This window comes from Cynocephalus volans, chromosome 10, assembly GCF_027409185.1.
Source record: "Cynocephalus volans isolate mCynVol1 chromosome 10, mCynVol1.pri, whole genome shotgun sequence".
In the NCBI taxonomy this organism is placed as follows: Eukaryota; Metazoa; Chordata; class Mammalia; order Dermoptera; family Cynocephalidae; genus Cynocephalus; species Cynocephalus volans.
This window is the reverse complement of record NC_084469.1, coordinates 54,818,465-54,840,082: the sequence shown is the minus strand read 5'-3', so window position 1 is coordinate 54,840,082 and position 21,618 is coordinate 54,818,465. Positions and strand designations below refer to the sequence as shown.

At 34.2% G+C, this 21,618-nt stretch overlaps 1 protein-coding gene across 5 annotated transcripts in view; it reads right to left on the bottom strand.

The window, feature by feature from the left end:
* The window catches only part of ZNF568 (zinc finger protein 568), an 88,158-nt gene that overhangs the window by 52,373 nt on the left and 14,167 nt on the right, over positions 1 to 21,618 (bottom strand). For all 5 annotated transcript variants that reach the window (XM_063111851.1, XM_063111852.1, XM_063111850.1 and 2 more), the window contains exons 4-5: positions 8,332 to 8,458; positions 7,972 to 8,067 (exon numbers count right to left, since the gene is read on the bottom strand). In XM_063111851.1, coding sequence (XP_062967921.1) covers positions 7,972 to 8,067; positions 8,332 to 8,458 — 223 coding nt within the window. The remainder of the gene's footprint in view (positions 1 to 7,971; positions 8,068 to 8,331; positions 8,459 to 21,618) is intronic.

Sequence of the window (21,618 nt, the reverse complement as noted above, 5' to 3'; positions counted from 1 at the left end):
TAAAAGACCAACAGATTCTGGCATTTGGGACTCTACACACAACTTCTAGGTTCTGATCCAATCACTCTGCCGTACAATTCACTAGTCAAAAAATTATTAAAAATTTCTCTGTTAGCTACAAAATCTTATCCTTTCATGCATCAAAATGAGATAAACTAATGACACTCATGGATTCCTTTTTTAAACAAAAATTTTGAGTCTCATTTAAATTAAAAATACATAGAAAACCAAACAAACAGAAAAATAAGGCAATTCTAGGAATGACACAAATGACACAAAGTTATATAAGGATATGTAATCAATAGTCATTTCTTGGCTTAGTAGTAAACGATATTTCAACAATCATAACAAAGTAAGCAATGAAACTGAATTAGTCAGAAATTGTGATGTATCTATATTCAGAGAAAAAAGAAAGGAGAAGTGGTGGTCATGTTATAAGAGTGTAAAACCTCATCTTTCATTTATATGAAGTTGATAAAACTTGGAAAATTACCAAACAGCAGCATATTCAGGGAAGCCGAGCTTCCACCCTGTTCCTGAAACACTAATTCCTCCCTCAGCCTATAGGTAACCATTTTTATTAGTTTTTGGATTATTCTTCCACTCTCTAAAAACACACACTCACAAACATAAGCATCATACATTTATTTACTGATATATATTCACACACATATATTTATCATATATAATATATATCTTATATATACCTATACACACACACACTTTTCCCACTCTTTTTTTACACAAAAGGTAGGATAATTTAAACACTGTTCTGCACACTGATATTTTTCACTTATATATGCTGAATGGAAGTATGATTTCTCTGACTGTAAGTAGTTTTATAGTTTTGACAGTAGAATCATGTACATGTTTTACATAACAAAAAATAAAAAATAAAAAGGAAGGAAAAAGAGCCAAAGCAACCCCTAAAAATTGAAAACAAAAGGAAACAAGTAAACCCACACATGAAGGTAGGGCCATAATCACACAGAGAAGAATTATTTCGTGAGACTTTAAACATAGTAGATTGATTGTATATGCCTAGTAGAATATATCCTAAGGGAGGAATTTTTTGGTGTCTTGCCTGTATGGGAATCTGAACCTTTGACCTTGGTGTTATAAGAAATCTTAAACTACATCTAGTCATCTTTTTATTAGTAATAATATTGGTATTACAATTAATTTGAAACTAATATACATAAAGAAACTGATGGTGATAACTAGAACTATCACTTTTGTCTCCTGAAGGACATCTAGCAATGTCTGGAAAGGTCTGCAGACATTTTTGGTTTTCATAACTGGGAAGAGGTAAGGGAGAAAGAGGGATGGTGTTACAGTCATCTAGTGAGTAGAGGTAAAGGATGCTGCTAAACATCCTACAACACATAAGACAGTCCCCCACAGCAAAGAATTACCTGCCCCAAAATGTTAACAGTACCAGGCTAAGAAATATATTTGAATTAAGCAAATAAGTAATTACTTTAATTTAATAAAGGGTCAAGATTCTCAGCACAAAAGATACGAAGGTATTTCAAAAAGTTCATGGAAAGGTTCATGTTATCTTTTAATTCTATTTTTTCCATGAACTTTTTGAAGTACCCTTGTAGAAATACAAAGCAAAAAAGGTAATAACCCTATGCTCTGTAATTGTAATTAAATATGTCAGTATAAACTCATATTTTTTCTTTCTAAAAAATACATTTTTCCTAGCTCTGCCCCCTTAAAAGATCGAGAAGCAATAATAACCCAGTACTAATGAGCAAACATAATACCTAGACTATAGTCTACAAATAACATTTCCCACTAAAGGAAGCAGGAGTTTTTAGAGAAATGGCTACTACAATGTCTGAAGCTAGAAATTTACAAAATTGGCCAAAGAATTCTCTGCCTAAGATGACACAACTTGAGCATTAAAATAAAGAATACATATAAAAACATATTATTTATATGCATATATTTATTCTGATGCTCAATACAAAAACATTATTTATATGCATACATTTATTTTGATGCTCAAATTACATAAATATACATTTATAATAACTTAATTTAAACTTTGGAAATTTCTAGGGCATCAATCATTATTCTAAAGGTTTTTGAAGGGAAAGAGTTGAGCGTTTCTTTTTCTAGGCCTGTATTTCACAGCAATCAAATAGCTGATGAAAGAGTTTTTCTTTATGGGAGAACTTCTGCTAATAAAAGCAGAAGGAACTTCTTAAACAATAAAGGATCTAGGCAATGATGATCAATAGCTGCTAAAACCTCAAGTGAAAGGTTGATAGGGATCATTAAAATAGATGGATTCTAACTAACAACACATGAATCTACTGAACTATCTCAATATGTCCAAAAGTGCAATAAGATGTACACATACCACTGAAGTATTCTTGCCAAGAAATTAACCTGAACCTAATAAAGCCAGAATATAGGAAAAATGGGATAAAGGAGTATGTTTCACAACACCATGAGGAGACAAATTGCCAAATCCAGAATAAAAGACACTGTAGAGCAGGGTTTGGCAATAATAGAGCATTCCCTGGCCAGTTTTTGTTTAGCCTGTGAACTAATAATGTTTTTTACATTTTTAAAGGGTTGTTAAAAGAAAGATGGATACAGAAAGAAAGAATATACAACAGAGACCTTATGTGGCTCATAAAGTCTATATACTATCTGGCCCTTTAAAGAGAAAAACTGCTGACACTTATTCTAGAGGGTAAATAACCTGGTTATTTACAATAAAAGTGTAAGGAAAAATGGGTTGAGGGGAGGGGCAAAAGAAACTCTTGTGGATTAAAACAAACCTCAGAGAGATATCAGCCAAATGTAATGTGTGGACCTTATTTGGATCTTGATTCAAATAAATCAACCATAAAAAGACATTCTTGAGACAACTGTAGAAATATGAACAGAGATTAAATATCAGATGATAGCAAGAAATTATTGTTAATGTTGTTAGGTGTCATAGGGTTTTGTGTAATCTTCTCTGTTGGTGTTACATATGGTGGTACTTAAGGATAAATTATAAAATAGCTCAGCAAAAAAACCCCAACAAAACAAAACTGGGGAGCAGGTATAGATGAACCAAATATGTCAAAATGTTAACTGCTGAAGCTGAGTGATGAATACATGAGGATTCCTTACACTATTCTTTCTACTTTTGTGTATGTTTGAACATGACTACAAAATTTTTTTTACAGAGCAGTACAAATATATTTATTTTGAAATATGGAGGTCAGTAACAAGAGAAATAGATAAATAAGTTGAAAATAACTGCCTAAAGGAGGTAAAATGTAAGGTCAGTGCAGGGTGCTGCTATAAACCTATATTTCTCTATTGTCTTTCTAAAACAAGTACATGTATTACTTTGAGAAAAATTTAAAATGTATATTAAAAAGGAAAGAAATTAATCATATAAAAGGGAAATAATAACAGCTACATTAGGCTAAGAGAAACAAATTATAACCCAAGTTCTCATGACTTTTGCCTCGATTAACTGCCATGTGATCCTGACAAGTCATCTTTTGTCTATTCTGCATACCACAAATTAATTTTCATAAAGTTATAATTCCATTATTTCTGTATAAACACACTTGAAGCTTAGACTGTCCAAACTAAATCCAGTCCAAAATTAGTAACATAGAGAGCTCCAAATTTCCAACTAATTACAATGCATTTTTATATGTGCTTAAAGAACAGGCATATTAGAAATATGGAGGTTTAATTCTATCCAATGAAAAATATAAAATATGTCAGGACACAAGCCATCTTTGATTCACTGTAGTGTTCTAATAATAGGTTCTATCATTTTATTCATTACTAGACATGGAAATTATCCTTACTATCAAATTCTGTTGTTGTTAGCTTTTTTCTTTCATCCTACTGCCCCTAATGGTAACATTCTTTCCTACACCATTAGTCCTATACTGGTTTTCCATATCCCTGGGGTTCCATCAACTGTAACTTAAAATTCAAATAACTGGACATCTTTTAACCTTCATATTCAGTTATCTTATAAGCCCCTGCTTGTAACTAACCACTGTAATCTTGCTGCCACTAGGCACAGGGCAAAACTATAGCTTAGATGATTAAAAAAAGGAAAAAAAAAATTTTTGTTTTTGTTTTTGTTTTTGTTTTTTACCGGTAAGGGGATCGCAACCCTTGGCCTGGTGTGGTCCACACCACGCTCAGCCAGTGAGGGCACCGGCCATCCCTATCCATATAGGATCCAAACCCGCGGCCTCGGCACTACCAGTGCCGAACTCTCCCGAGTGAGTCACGGGGCTGGCCCAAAAAAAAGGAAAAAATTAAACTAAATTAGCAACAAAATCTTAAAAATATAAAAGAGGGCAAAAGAGGACATGCACCCTGGCAAAATTCCGAACTTTCTGACTCTACACTGCATAACTTATCCTCAATTTCACTAATCCCTTAAAATCCTCCCTCCTCCAAACAGCTTATGCTTCTAATTTTATCTCATAAAAATAACATACTAACTCTACTCTACAAATATTTTGTTTTCTCATTTTTTTATAAGTCTTAAGAATCTACAGATATTACAGAAAAACAGCTTCAATGCCAAGCTCTCTTTAGAAAAAAATAGAAAAAGAAAGCCTTCTTTATTTTGTTACTCCTTCTATAGTGCTTCTCTTAAAAAGTTTAAGGCATTCTCTGTTGGTTTACTCATTTACTAAATAAATGCTTCACATGCAGTTTAACATTCAACAGTATTTCATGTGACTTCCCCTGTCTTTCTAACTCTACCTGATTTCCTCTGCCTTTACTTTGAAGGTCTGCAGGTAAATATTCTAAAACAATAGAAAACTCTCTCCAAATATAGTTCTATATCAATCAATTCATGAATCATTTACAGGAAAAATAAGACACTGGCCTTTCTTTCTCTTGGTTGAGGGAATAATTTAAGTCTCAGACATCAAGGTGTGAAAACATATATAAGAACAGTATATGTTTTCCAGACTCCAGTCACTGTGGTAGACACCAAATAGAATGTTAGTTGAGAGATGGGCAAGATCAATGTAGGCTGGAAATGTTGGGGACCATTTATTGTAAACTGAGCTCAAAGTTAAATAACTGTTAGAAACTAAATATGTAAGAGCACTCACAATTAAAGGCAGAGATGTGAAGAGTTTCACAATTCTGGAGGCATTAAAGATATGTATTCTGATACTATTATTTCTGGAGTTAAATACTGACTTAACGGCATGAACACAGATATATCAAAAAGGTACTTAGAAGAAAAAGGAGTCTACACGTAATTTAGAACTACGTTGGGCACTGTCCAGTGAGAGCTGAGAAAAGGAGTCACGTAAAAGACATTTCATAAAGGAAGAAGAAATAAATAATGAACAGGAACCAAGGAGAAATAAGAATCCTTTAGAGATGAGCAAAGAAAAACATTTCCAAGAAGGGTGATTCATAGGATCAAATATAGCATAGAGGACTTCCTGTATCAATATATAGGAATTAAATATCTCCATCTCCTCTCTGCAATCATGAAGAAACAGAAAAAGAAAATATATCTTTAATGAAACTATAAGCAGCTAAAATTCAACTCCAGAATATGAGGAAAAAACAGAGGATAGATTGGACCAGGTAAAGAAGAAACCCAGAGATAGTGGCTTATCTGTTTATCTCAGACAGAAAGCAAAGCGAACAGAGTTCTTTAAAAGAAAGGCACACCCTTCTGTGGGTACAACGAACGAATCATTTTTTGCAAAAATGGGGTCCGCATATGTTGAGACTGGTGGCAGGAATGTAAGGGACTTCATCTGGCCCTGAAAAATGGTAGTGAAGGCCGGATTGAACAAGGAGATGCAAATAGCCATAATTCTTATATAAGCAGTCAATTGGCATAGGAGGGTAGAAAAGATACTGAGTGCTAGAGGAAGTATGCAGTGATACACTCTCTTTGACTTGGGAGAAAGAAAGGGTAAACCAACTCTTAACACAAAACCTTGCGTGATAAAGGAGGTCAGGGTGAGGTACAGAGGCTTCCAACTAGCTCAGAGCATTTTTCTAGATAGTCTTCAACACTATCCTTCTGTAAACAGTGGGTCCAGCAGGAAATACCCTCATTCAAAGTTAACCAACATCAAATCTACATAATGATGCTACAAGGAGCAATAAACAGGAATACACAAGTTGAAAGGAAAAACTGATACTGACTGGTCAATACCAAGACATGGCCCCATAAAGTTCTACAGCTTAAAAAAAAGAAACCTATGGGCATCCAGACAAATAAATAAAGTCATCTATGAGGGGAAACAGGCTTCAGATTTCTCCAAGCAACATTTAAAAGCTAGGAAACAATAGAGAATTGCCTAAAGCCCTCAAGAAACTGTCTACAAAAAGTTTTGGGAAAGAAAGTATGGACCAAGAACTTTATACACAGCCAACTATCAACCAAATGTAAAGGTTAAAAAAAAAGATATTTTCTTATATGCAAAACTTCAGGGACTCTAGTTTCCAGTAAATTATAAGCTTATGAGGACAGGATTTTGATTTGCATATTGTTACATGCCCATACCCAGAATAATATTTTATCTTTATTGTTACTATTATAAATGTGGTTTCCTTTCCTTCATATCTTCTACTTAGTTGTTGAAGTACATGAGAGCTATTGATTTTTATTTGTTAATTTGATATGCTATCACCTCACTGGACTCTCTATTTGTTGCACTTTTTTTCAGTTGGTTCTCATGTTTTCCAGGGATACAATCTCATCATCTATAAATGAAGATTTTTACAAAGGTTTTACAGCGTCCTTTCCAACTATGGTAGTGATTTTTTTTCTCATGTCTAATACTTAGGTATAAACTTAACAAGAAACGTACAAAAGCTATAAAGAAAAAATTTCGAAAGCTCCATTTCTGAAGGACACGAAAGTAGACAGATCCAAACAAAGACGGAACATGTTCTCGGATAGATAAACTTGGCATTATAAAGATGTCAAATGTCTGAAAGTTCATTTATACATCTAGCACAATCCCAATAAATATTCCAACAGGTTTTTCTTTGGAAATAAACAGTTAAGTCTAAAATTCATATGTTAAAATAAACAACCAAAAATATCACAAATTGGGCCGAGCCTGTGGCGCACTTGGTAGAGTGCTGCGCTCGGAGCGCGGCGACGCTCCCGCTGCGGGTTCGGATCCCATATAGGAATGGCCAGTGTGCTCACTGGCTGAGTGCTGGTCACGAAAAAGACAAAAAAAAAAAAAAAAAAAAAAAATCACGAATAACTCTGAAAAGACTTATATGCGATTGAAGAAAGGAAGGAACTGAGTGTCAAGGTAAGAGGGAGATTTACTTTTCAATGTATCTTTTGGACAATGTATTTTTTTAACTAGGTGTGCATATATCATATTTCCAAAAATTGAAGTAATGGAAGGTGGGAATAAGCAGGAAGGAGACTCCACGAGATTTCTGGGCCTGAAATTTAAAAACTGTTAAAGTCCCAGAATAATGAGGGTTGTGAAATACTATGGAAATTGTGACTATAGTTACAAAACACAAGTCTGAGGCTTTTCAAAATGGAAAGAAGAAAAGAAATAAAAAGAATCTAAGTGTGAAACAAACATTTTAAAAATACTACACATCCACAAATACTGAATGCATAACAAAATAAAACCATGAACATAAAGGAAAGAGAGAGCCCAAGGATCATAGAAAGTAACAATAATCCTGAAAGTAAGGCTGTAAATAAATTAGGGAACATTGGCTTCCTGAAACCAGACAGGGCTACTGGCCCTCTAAAATTTTGAAAAGAAAGGTAGCTCCAATATAGGAAGAATAATATCTGGAAATGTCACAGTAATTCACGGCATTCCACCATCTGTCAATCTAGAAGACTAGGGCTTTTAAGAAAATCTTGGAACATGTGAAATGGTATCAGCCCCTTAGTGAACAACTGTCATGTGGCTTTCTCATTCACAGTGCTTTTCAATTACTCACCTGGACAGTGCCTCCCAAACATTTCTTCCTCCATCACCCATGGCTCCTCTTCTTGCTCCAACTTGAAGATCACATCTGGTTTGGTGTCTTGACAACCTATTAGGGGAAACAGCAAAGAACTTGGATGTTAATGATGGAGAACCATCCAGATTGTCAGCTAAATCCAAAAGTATGGGCTAATGAAGGATGAGTAAGAAGTAACTTTCACAGTGACACAAAGTCATTGGCCTTTACCCAGAAGATTGGAGGACACACAATCATGTGACAAAAGGGAAGGCTGGACTCATCTGGTAAGTTCAAGTCTTCACTCATTGCAGAAATGGAAAGGAATTCTCTGTTAAACTACAAAGCTACCCTTACCCACTGTGACTAGGTTGTTATAGTTCTCCAGCATCACATCCCGGTACAAGTTCCTCTGAGCAGGTTTCATTTGCTGCCACTCCTCCTGAGTGAAGTCCACAGCCACATCCTTAAATGTCACTGTTTCCTGTAAAAACACAACCCTAATTAATATGAAGTCATCAAAATTAGATGCTGTGATCAAAACATGTAAGAACTCATTTGGCTAGTATCCAGGGGTCAGAGTTCATTAGAAAATATATATAAGGTCTTCCTATTTACCTAATTTTGTATTACAATGTGGGGGGAAATAAACCATAGTGGAAACATCCTGTAAAAGTATGTTAAGTATTGAGTCAGCAAACTTATTAATTCATTATCAATTGTGTAGGAAGCTGCAGACAGAGGTCACTGATTTTTACTGAGCTATGACAGAGACGGAAGTGTTGGACATGACTCATAGATAACTGGCTCTGAACCTGACCAGGTAGCTGTGTGATCTAGGGAGAAAGGGAACATGACAGAGAGTGGGGACAGAAGAGAGACAGGCAGGAAGAGAGAGGAGAGGCAAGAAAATTTGAACATGCCAAGTTTGAAATTCCTTTAAGACTTCCAGATGAAAATATCTAATATGCAGTTAGACATAGGAAGGAAGGAAATGAGAGTTTGTTAGCAGTCATCCTAAAATTGGGAGCTGAATCCATGGCTGAAGGTGTGAGTGGTTGTAGAGAACATATACAGTGGGTAATAAGGCCAAGGACAGAATCAACAGTAATGCATCAAAGAAAGGGACTTAGGTTTTGTCTTTTGTTTTATTTACAATCAAAGGATCAGAATTAAAACTATGAGAGTGGTGTAACAGAAACCAAGAAACAAATGACAAATTTCTGCAAAAGAATGTGATTTAATCACAAATATCTAGGTCTTTATCCCCATTTAAATACTTTAATATCCAAATAAGTAAAAATCTTTTATCTGTCTATATAGGTTCTAAGAAAGAAAAGTATACACATACCCCACGCTTAAGGGAATTTACTCCAGAAATAGTACAAATGGGGCAAGACAAAATGGGAAATACAAATGGAAATCACCAAAGGCCGAATTTTGATTAGTGTTGGAGAGAAACTATCTCTACAACATTGAAATCATTAGTCCCAACAATATTATCATCACTGTCATCTACTTATTATGTGCTAGGCAATGTTATATTTTTTGATATATTAACTTTTTAAATTCCCCTAATAAGGCTATGAAGTAACTACTATTATTATCCATTTTAAAAAGTAAGGATACTTTGGTAATTTTAATAAATTAGACAAACACTGGTGAAAAGTATTAAAAAATTTTAAGTCTCTAGAAATTGTCCTAAGGGCATACAGCAAATGAAGAACCATTCAATCAAGAAAATCTGCCAAAACTTGGTAAAAACTAAGACAGTCTGTGGTGGCATTTCAGCTACAATTTGCAGATTTAAATACTTTTTACCAGTTACACTTGTTTTACAGGAACCAGCTCTATAGAACACCTCACGCTGCTATCCTGGAAGTGGAACTCCTCTCATAACTTTTTAAAACTTACCATTCTATCTTTTGTTACATGTTCTTTTTAAATCCTAAGTTTGGATAACAGTATTTCATTATTTTTCTTGATTTAGGCTTGACAAGTGTGAAGTGACAAAGAAATGAATTTATTTGCAACAGAGTATGGCAAAGTTCAAGCTTACAGGTGCATTTAGAAACAATGGAGATTGTGGTTGTTAGCAATTAGGAGAAGGCAGATAGCTCCTTTTAATTAAGAGCAAGAAAGTAAAGCCTAGCTAGGCCAGTTCGCCAGAGAAAATCAGGGAAAAAGACAACAAAGAAGAGCCCTCCTGGGGGTCAGAAGAAATCTCAAAGACTGATCTCAAAAACTATCCATGTCTGATTTTAATATGAGCAATTTAGGCTCAGAGCATTGTCAAAAACAATACAGCAGTCAGCTGGCAATGAGTAGAGCCTAAGAACTGGTTGTGATACAAAACTAGGCAGACAGCTTAGAGAGAGATCGGGAAGGAGGCAATCAGAGAGTCCTGATGAAACCACTGTCATACTAGGCTGTCTTTGTGCATGCCTGAGACTATGCCTGCTGAGGAGTGACATCGAAGTCTTCACACTACAGAAGAAACAGTCTTCACTAAAATCATCTAGACAGGTCACTAAATAAATAAACAACAACAAAATTAAAGGAAAAGGAAATCAGTACCCAGAGTTGCTAGACTATATAACCTAAATGTTCAGTTTTCAGCAAAACATTACTAGATAGGCAAAGAAACAGAAAAGGGAAACCAATATGCTGGGAAAAAAGCAGACAACAGAAACTGCCTGTGAGAAGACTCAGATGTCAGGTTTAATATATTAAAACTTCAAAGCAGCCATTATAAATATAGAACTGAAGGAAACCATGATTAAAGAAGGGAAGGTATGATGACAATGTCTCATCAAATAGAGAGTATCAATAAAGAGACAGAAGTTATAAAAAAGAGCAAAATAGAAATTATGAAATTGAAAAGTACAATAACCAAAGTGAAAATTCACCAGACACTTGGTAGTAGATTTGAACCAGCAGAAGAAAGATTCAGCAAATTAGAAGATAGATTGATAGTGATAATGCAATCCAAAGAACAAAGGAAAAAAAGAATGAGGAAAAAATAAATGGAGCCTCAGAAAAATGTGGGACACCATTAAGTGCACCAATATATACATGGTGGGAGTACAAGAAGAAGAAGGAGAAGGGAAAGAGTAAAGTGCAGAAAAAACACTCAAAGAACTGATGGCTGAACATTTCCCAAATTTGATGAAAAACATTAATCTATACATCCAAGAAGCTCAATGAACTCCAAGTAAAATAAATGCAAAGAGACCCACACCCAGATACATCATAGCAAAAATGCTGAAAGCCAGAGACAAAGAGAAAATCTTGAAAGCAAATTTCTAGTGGAGTAAGCAAATGATACTAGATGGTAACCTGAATCTACATAAATGATGAAAATCAGAAATGGTAAACAAAAAGGTTACTATAATGGACATTATAAATACATATTTGCTCTCCTTTCTCTTCTCAGCTTCTTTAATGGATGTAACAATGTATGCAGTAATAATTATAATAATGAATTGTGTTTGTAACACATACACATATAATATATATAATAGCACAAAATGAGGGAAGAGGGAACAGAACTAAATAAAAGTAGTATTTCTATAACATACTGGAATTTAGTATAAATCTGAAGCAGATTCTGATAAATTAAGATGTATGAGGATACTTCAAAAAGTGCAGGCAGAGATTCGTACTATCTTTCAATTCTTTCTTTCCATAAACTTTCTGAGGTACCTTTGTACCTCAAGCCCTAGAGCAACCACTAAAAAAAAGTAGCAAAAAAAATCAAAGAAATTAAAATTTTATGCTAGAAAATGTTTGCTTAATGAAAAGAAAGCAGTAAAAAAAAGGATAAAAAAGACATGAGATCAGGAAAACAAAAAGGAAAATGGCAGACATAAACCTAATAATTTTAGGGTTAACGTTAATTGTGAGTAGACTAAACAAGCCTTATAAAAAGGCAGAGATTGTCAAACTGGATGGAAAAACAAAATCCAACTATATGGTGTCTACGGGAGACACCCTTTAAATTCACACATACAAATAGGTTGAAAATAAAATAATAGAAAAAGATACATCATTTGAACAACCATAAGAAAGCTGTGCTTATTGGCCACTTGTATTTATTCTTTGAAGAAATGTCTATTCAGAGCCTTTGTTCATTTTTTAATCGGTTTGTCTTTTTATTATTGAATTACATGACACATCAGATAAATAATTTGCAAATATATTCTCCTGTCCTCTGAGTTGTCTTTTCACTTTCTTGATGACGTCCTTGGAAGCATAAAACATTTTAACTGTTCTTATGTCGACTTTTATTTAATTTTCTTTTGTTGCTTGTGCTTTGGTGTCATGTCTATGAAACCATTCCTAATTCAAGGTCATGATTTACACCTATATTTTCTTATGAGAATTTTATAGTTTTAGCTCTTACATCCAGATTTTTGATCCATTTTGAGTTAATTTTTATATATGGTATGTCATGATCCAGCATCATTGTTTTACATATAGATAGTCCAGTTGTTCCAGCACCATTTGTTCCTCAGTGAGTTGTGTTATTACTCTTGTTTAGAATCAATTGACTATAAATGTAAGGTTTATTTCTAGAATCTCAGAATTCTGTTTCATTGATCTGTTATGTCTATTCTTATGCCAGTACCTGTCTTATCATATCTTTGTAGTAAGTTTTGAAATTGGGAAGTGTGGGTCCTCCAACATCATATAAAAAGGATTACGGACCATAACCAAGTGGGATTTATTCCAGAAATACAATATTGGTTTAACATCCCAAAATCAATTAATGTAATACATCATACCAATATAACAAAGGACAAAAACCACAAGATCTTTTCAACAAGTGCAGAAAAAATATCTGACAAAATTCAACACCCTTTCATGATGAGGACAAAAGCAAAAACAAAAACAAAAAACAACCACACAACAAACTGGGAAAAGAAGGGAACTTCCTCGATGTGATATAGGGCATCTACAAAAAACTCATAGTTAACGTCATAATAAATGGTGAAACACCAGATGCTTTCCTCTCAAGGGTCAGGAATAAGACAAGGACGCCCACTTTTGACACTTCCATTCAACACTGCTGTACAAGTTTTTAGACAGAGCAATTAGGCAAGAAAATGAAATAAAAGGCTTCCAGATTGGAAGGGAAAAATAAAACTGTATCTATTTTCAGATGGCATGATTTTGTACATAGGAGACCTAGAGAATCCACCAAAATTCTATAAGAAATAAGGTTCATCCATTTTGTGGTTTATATCAGTACTTCATTTCTTTTTATTTCTAAATAATATTCCATTGTATGGATATACCACATTTTGTTTATCTATTCGCTGGTTAATGGACATTTGAGTCATTTCCGTTTCTGGCTATGAATAATGCTATTATGAATAATGCTGCTATGAACATTTGTGTACAAGTTTTTATGTGGACAGATGTTTTCAGTTCTCTCATGTTTGTACATAGGAATGAAATTGCTGGGTCATATGGCAACTTCATGCTTAACCTTTTAAGGAATTGCTCCACTTTTCCATAGCAGTTGTACTAATTTACATTCCCACCAGCAATATATGAAGATTCCATTTCCTCTGTATCCTTGTCAACACCTGTATTATCTGTTCTTTTGATTATAGCCATCTAGTGGATGTGAAGTAGTATCTCATTGTGACTTTGATTTGTATATACTTAATGACAGTGATGTTGAGCATCTTTTCCTGTGGATGTAATAACATCAGACAAAATAGAATTTATTTATTTATTTATTTTATTTATTTATTTTTTTCGTCTTTTTCGTGACCGGCACTCAGCCAGTGAGTGCACTGGCCATTCCTATATAGGATCCGAACCCGCTGCGGGAGCGTCGCTGCGCTCCCAGCGCTGCACTCTCCCGAGTGCGCCACAGGCTCGGCCCCAAAATAGAATTTAAAACAAAAACTGTTACTAGAGATAACGGACATTTATTACGTTAGCATTGAGGATTTTTGCCTCTGTATTAATGAGATAGTAATCTGTAGTTTTTGTTTTTATTTGTGATATCTTTGTCAGGTTTTAGTTTCAGGATAATACTGGCCTCACAGAATGAGTGTTCCCTACTCTTTATTCTTCCTTTTTATTTTGGAAGAGTTGGTGAAGGAGTTGGTATTTTTCTTTGTTGTTTGGAAGAATTCATTAGTGAAGCCATCTAGGTCTGAGCTTTATTTTGTGGGTAGTTTTTTGATTAGTAACTGTCTCTTTACTTGTCATAGCTGTATTCAAATTTTCTTTCCTTTGGGTCCAGTTTTGTTAGTTTGTGTCTTCCTAGGAATTTGTCCATTTCATCTAAGTCATCTAATTTGTTGGTGTACAGTTGTTCATAATATTCCCTTATAACCTTTTTTTAAAAAAATATTTATTTATTTAAAAAAATTTTTTTATTTGTAAATGATATGATTTCTTATTTTACCTATAAAATTTATTTATTTTATTTTTTATTTTTCTTAATTTTATTCTATCGATATACAATGTGGTTCATTATTGTGGCCCATTACCGAAACCTCCCTCCCGACAATGTCCTTTCTGTTTGCTTGTCGTATCAACTTCAAGGAATTGTAGATGTTATGTCCTCTTCCCCCCCGTTTGTGTGTGTGTGTGTGTGTGTGTGTGTGTGTTAATTAATTTATTTTTAGCTCCCACCAATAAGTGAGAACATGTGGTATTTCTCTTTCTGTGCCTGACTTGTTTCACTTAATATAATTCTCTCTAGGTCCATTCATGTTCTTGCAAATGGCAGTATTTCATTCGTTTTTATAGCTGAGTAGTATTCCATTGTGTAGATGTACCACATTTTCTGTATCCACTCATCTGATGATGGACATTTGGGCTGGTTCCAACTCTTGGCTATTGTAAAGAGTGCTGCAATAAACACTGGGGAACAGGTAAACCTTCGACTTGATGATTTCCATTCCTCTGGGTATATTCCCAGCAGTGGGATAGCTGGGTCATATGGTAGATCTATCTGCAATTGTTTGAGGAACCTCCATACCATTTTCCATAGAGGCTGCACCATTTTGCAGTCCCACCAACAATGTATGAGAGTTCCTTTTTCTCCGCAACCTCGCTAGCATTTATCGTTCAGGGTCTTTTGGATTTTAGCCATCCTAACTGGGGTGAGATGGTATCTCAGTGTGGTTTTGATTTGCATTTCCCGGATGCTGAGTGATGTTGAGCATTTTTTCATATATCTGTTGGCCATTTGTATATCTTCCTTAGAGAAATGCCTACTTAACTCTTTTGCCCATTTTTTAATTGGGTTGCTTGTTTTTTTCTTGTAAAGTTGTTTGAGTTCCTTGTATATTCTGGATATTAATCCTTTGTCAGATGTATATTTTGCAAATATTTTCTCCCACTCTGTTGGTTGTCTTTTAACTCTGTTAATTGTTTCTTTTGCTGTGCAGAAGCTCTTTAGTTTGATATAATCCCATTTGTTTATTTTTCCTTTGGTTGCCCGTGCTTTGGCGGTCGTATTCAAGAAGTCTGTGTCCAGTCCTATTTCCTGAAGTGTCTCTCCTATGTTTTCTTTAAGAAGTTTTATTGTTTCAGGGTGTATATTTAATTCTTTAATCCATTTTGAGTTGACTTTAGTGTATGGTGAAAGGTGTGGGTCTAGTTTCATTCTCCTGCATATTGATATCCAGTTCTCCCAGCACCATTTGCTAAAGAGGCAGTCTCTTCCCCAGTGTATAGGCTTGGTGCCTTTGTCAAAGATCAGATAGCTGTAGGTGTGTGGGTTGATTTCTGGATTCTCTATTCTATTCCATTGGTCAGTGTGTCTGTTTTTATGCCAGTACCATACTGTTTTGGTTATTATAGCTTTGTAGTATAGTTTAAAGTCAGGTAGTGTTATGCCTCCTGCTTCATTTTTTTTGCTCAGTGTTGCTTTGGCTATGTGTGGTCTTTTGTTATTCCATATAAATGTCTGGATAGTTCTTTCCATTTCTGAGAAAAATGACATTGGAATTTTGATGGGGATTGCATTAAATTTGTATATCACTTTGGGTAGTATGGACATTTTCACTATGTTGATTCTTCCAATCCAAGAGCATGGGATATCTTTCCATCTTCTTGTATCCTCTCTAATTTCTCTCAGGAGTGGTTTGTAGTTCTCATTATAGAGATTTTTCACATCCTTGATTAACTCAATTCCTAAATATTTTATTTTTTTGGTGGCTATTGTAAATGGGCAGGCTTTCTTGATTTCTCGTTCTGCATGTTCACTATTGGAGAAAAGAAATGCTACTGATTTTTGTGTGTTGATTTTGTATCCTGCTACTGTGCTGAAATCATTTATCAACTTCAAGAGTTTTTTTGTAGAGGCTTTAGGCTTTTCGATATATAGGATCATGTCATCTGCAAACAGGGACAGTTTGACTTCATCTTTTCCAATCTGGATGTCCTTTATTTCCTTCTCTTCTCTGATTGCTCTGGCTAGTACTTCTAACACTATGTTGAATAGGAGTGGTGAGAGTGGGCATCCTTGTCTAGTTCCTGTTCTTAAAGGAAAAGCTTTCAGCTTTTCCCCATTCAGGATGATATTGGCAGTGGGTTTGTCATATATGGCTTTAATTATGTTGAGATACTTTCCCTCTATACCTAACTTATAGAGGGTCTTTGTCATGAATGAGTGCTGAATTTTATCAAATGCTTTTTCAGCATCTATCGAGATGATCATATGGTCCTTGTGTTTGACTTTATTAATATGGTGTATCACATTTATTGATTTGCGTATGTTGAACCAACCTTGCATCCCTGGGATGAATCCCACTTGATCGTGGTGAATAATTTTACATATGTGTTGCTGTATTCTGTTTGCTAGTATTTTCGTGAGGATTTTTGCATCTATATTCATCAAGGATATTGGCCTGTAGTTTTCTTTTTTGGTTATATCTTTACCTGGTTTTGGTATCAGGATGATGTTTGCTTCATAGAAAGAGTTCGGGAGATTTGCGAACCTTTTTATTTTTGTAAACTTAGTAGTAATGTCTCCTCTTTCATTCCTGATTTTAGTATTTTGAATCCTCTCTCTTTTTTTCTTCACCAGTCAAATTAAAGGTTTGTCAATTTTGTTGATCTTTTCAAAGAACCTCGAAAACATGCTGAGTGAAAGAAGTTAGTCATAAGGATAACATAATGTATTTTATGATTCCATTTGTATGAAATGTCCAGAGTAGGCAAATCCATAGAAATAGAAAGTACATTTGTGCTTGCCTAACTGGAGCCTCAGGGGGAAACATGAAATGATGGCTAATTGGTGCAGGGTTTCTCTTTAGGGTAATGAAAATATTCTAACATTGATTATGGTGATGCTTGCACAACTCCGGAAATATGCTAAAAACCATTGAATTGAATACTTTATTTTTTATTTATTTATTTATTTTTAAAAGATGACTGGTAAGGGGATCTTAACCCTTGACTTGGTGGTGTCAGCACCACGCTCACCCCGTGAGCTAACTGGCCATCCCTATATGGGATCCGAACCCGTGGCCTTGGTGTTATCAGCACCACAGTCTCCCGAGTGAGCCACGGGTCAGCCCTGAATTGAATACTTTAAATGTGCTAATTGTATAGTATGCCACATACATGTCAATAAAGTTTTTTTAAGTTATGACACTATGTTTCGATATGTTTAGAGTTTTAAAAACCTCAATAAAAATTAATTCCATAAGAAAATGTTACTGTGATTAATTGATTATTCTAGAAATCTTCACTCCCTGCCTGTAACTAATGTCCCATCCACTAATGTGGGCCTTGTCCGAGCCATTTGTTGGGGCAAAAGGAATGCTAGTTGACATGACGTGAACAGAGGCCAAAAATGTGCTTACACCCTTTGACTTGGCTCATACTCGCCAGAAATCTGGCAAATGAAGAGTTTGCTCCAGGAAGCTGCAGCACTTTCAACTGAAACTCAGAATGAAAGATGTAGAGCAGATGTAAGTCCACCCCACAGCCTAAGCCAAGGCCAGCTGATCTGTAGACCAAAGCAGAGCTACCCACAAAGTTAAGCTGTAGACCTTGAGCATGAAAATAAATGCCTATTGTTCTACTCATAAAAGAACCAGAAAAGCTAAAAAAAGATACCTAACTGAAACATTCCTGTCTGAAAAAATTTTCAAGGTACTAACTAAGCTCTCAAAATGGAGCTGGGTTTAGGTATTTTTACTAGTTAACAGTGAGGCTGGAGTCTGACATAACGGGTTTGAATTTTGACTTCAAAATTTACTAACTGTGTAACCTTGACAAACAGCCAAACTTGAGCCTCAGTTTCCTCATCTGTAAAGTGGCATTTTCCTCAAAAGTTTCATGTGAAGACTGAATTAGAAAATAAATGTGAACACTCAGAACAGAACTTGGCATCCAGTAATCAATGAATGTTTCAGAAATAGATAATTCCTCTGGAATATAAACCATAACAAAGATAGGGAAAAACAACAAAAAAGAAAACATTTTTTCCCACTAGGTCTAGCAAATTAATACAAAAATATCTTTCCCTCTAACTCTAGTAAATTAGCATAAATCTCTCTCTCACACACACACAAAAACAAAACAAAAATAAAGATTGTACCTCTGACAAAAACTATAAAACAAGTAACAAAAGACCTAGAAGTATGGGATAATTTTTGACTCTATAAAATGATGAATCAGTGCTTTATAATACAGTCTATTTTCCTAAGATGTTGACTCTGTATACATATGTCAAAAATCCCATATTAATAGCAACCAACATAGGAGTTTCAGCCTTAAAAAACATAAATTCACAGTCTGTGTCATTAAGTTTTATTCCGCCTCATGTCAGACAGAACCAAGAAAAATATTGGTATACTCCTGACCCTGGCAAAACAGCATTAATATTTCCAGAGTTCTTGCTAGTACTATAGCACTTTCCTTTCCATTTGTAAGATACATAATAGAACAAATCTTTTTTAAAAAATAAAGTTTACAGTGGCATAAAAGTAATTACAAGTTAGTTCTGTGGTTTATATGCTGACTGGCAACTTTCTGTAAAAGTTTTTTTCCTTAAGGTTACACAAGCATTAAATGACTATTTAAAAAATTTGGAGCATGGCGCACAACAGTTTTTCATATTTTTCTTGGCTATTTTGCACATTTTTGTTTTTCAAATGTATTTTTCTTAGAATTTGACAAGTCTATTCAAGCCTAGTTACAAGCCTAGTTTAGGCTTGGGTAGACTTGTCTAATTCTAAGAAAAATATTTAGAATCTTTATTGAGATTCAGAAAAATGTATAGATTAAAGAGATTTTTACTAATTTATAATAATGGATCTTATCCAAAACAGGATATTTAATGAATTTATTCAATTCCTCTTTTAGGTCTCAGTAAGATTTTATAGTTTTTTTTCCTCCCATATACATCAGATATATTTCTCTTTTCTTTTCTTTTTTTTGTCTTTAGGTTTTTCTTCTACTCTGAGCATCATTCTTCCATTTTGTTTTTGGGCTGGTGTGGTTTATATATAGGAATGCTATTAATTTTTGTATATTAATTTTATATCCAAATTTGATTGCATTCTATTTTTATTCAGCTATCTACATACATAATTATATCATCAAATATCATAATTTTGCATGTACCTTCCCAATTGTTACCTCATTCTTTTTCTCATTTACATGACCAGGCATATAACATTATAGTAAATAAATATGTTAGCACAGGCAGTCTGGTCATGTTCCTGACTTTAGTGGGAATTTGTCTAGTTTTTACCAGTAAACATGGTGCTGACTTTTAGCTTATTATGTCTATGCACATGTGTTGTGTATGTGTGTAAATAATTTCTTAAAATACCATGTTAAGAAAGTGTCCTTTTACCCCTATTTTATAAACAGGTCCTTTTAAAATCTCAGATTCTGACTTTTTGGTGGGGGGAGGGGGTAGTTGGCCAGTTCAGGGATCTGAACCCTTGTGTTTGTTGTTATAACACAGATTCTGACTTTTAAAAAAATTCTTTTCATCTCTATAGAGCTGATTATATTTTTGTCTTGACTAAGATGAATTATATTAATAGATTCCCTTAAAATGATACATCTGATTTTGATAGAAAAGATATTTTGTTCAATTCTTCTACAATTAGTCCATAATTCTTTCCAATTCCAATTAAAATCTCTAACAGGATTTCTTCCTAGAACTAGATAAACTCATTCTAAAATTTAAATGGAAGCATAGAGGTCCCAAAGTAGCCCAAAAATTTTTGAAAAACTAAGAACAACATGTGTATAGAGGGAAGTGGGGAAATACTTGCCCAAGCAAACAGAGTTATTATAAAGTTATGGCACTTAAAACAATGTAAAACATATTCACACAAAGTACAGTATTGGTATAGATATAGATAAATAGATTAAAGAAAAAAGAATAAAAGCCTAGAAACAATTAAGCAGGTATATGATAAAGGCAGCATCACAAAGGAAGATCTATTTAATAAATGGTGCTGGAACAACTAACTTGTCTTCTACATGCACAAATAACTTTACTGATAGAATTATCAGCAAATTCTCACCTCAAACCAGTTAGAAAGTTATATCCCAGTTGAATGAAAGACTAAATATGGAAAACATATCTTTAAAAAGAGACTATCTCTATAATCTAATATTAGGAAAGATATCTTAAAAAAGACCAACACTGGCAACTCATAAAAGACTATTAAATATTGATTGCTGCATATTAATTTTGACTGAATTCTTATTATATATACATATTTACCATATGCTAAATGATAAATTTAATTATCCAAAATGTAAATGTCTGTGCAACAAAAGATAAATGATAACATGAAAGTGACAGATTGGGAGAAGATAACTATAAATCCTACTACTCAAGCAGATAGTCTTAAAATTCCCTAATTTCAAGTAGAAAAAGGACTAACAATATAAAATGGACAAACACTATGAACAGGTGACTGGCAAAATTGCATTTCTTCACTTATTAGTGGACTTCCATTAGAACAGTATCAGAAAGTATGGGCCCTAGAGTCAGACTGCATGAGTTTGAACCCTGAGTTTATTAAACACTGATACATAAAGTTACATAGGCTTCTTAACCTCTGTGCTTCACTTTCCTTATCTGTAAAAATTAAAATAATGATATCTACTTCACAGACTCTGATAATGATTACATGAAATAAGCTATGTAAAGTTCATAGCACAATACACCTGACACATAGTAAGTACTCAGTAAAGCTATTATATATATTGTTGTAAAGGATTTTTCTACGTGCTGTGTAGTACTGTGTTATTTATTCATGTATAAATAACAGCTGTCATGGAATATATTCACAAGCAGATTCTAGGATGAGTTTAAGACTGCATGGCCTGGAAGGCAGGCAGTTCATTTCTACTAGATAGTCCAAACCAAAATATCTGGTTCTGGTATCTGGAAGGAACTATGTAAATTTTTTGACAGCTAAGATTATTCCATTTGTAGATTACAACTCCTTTGACATGATTTCCAGCTTTTTACTCTGTAAAGATAACGCATGTGTAAACCAATAATTCAGAATCCTTTCATAAAAGATGGTCATTATCTACCAATTCAAAATACACCTAAAAAATGTATCTGCAAATCTGAATTGTCAGTTTCTTTGTGACATCATTTTAAAATATTTGTTGGCT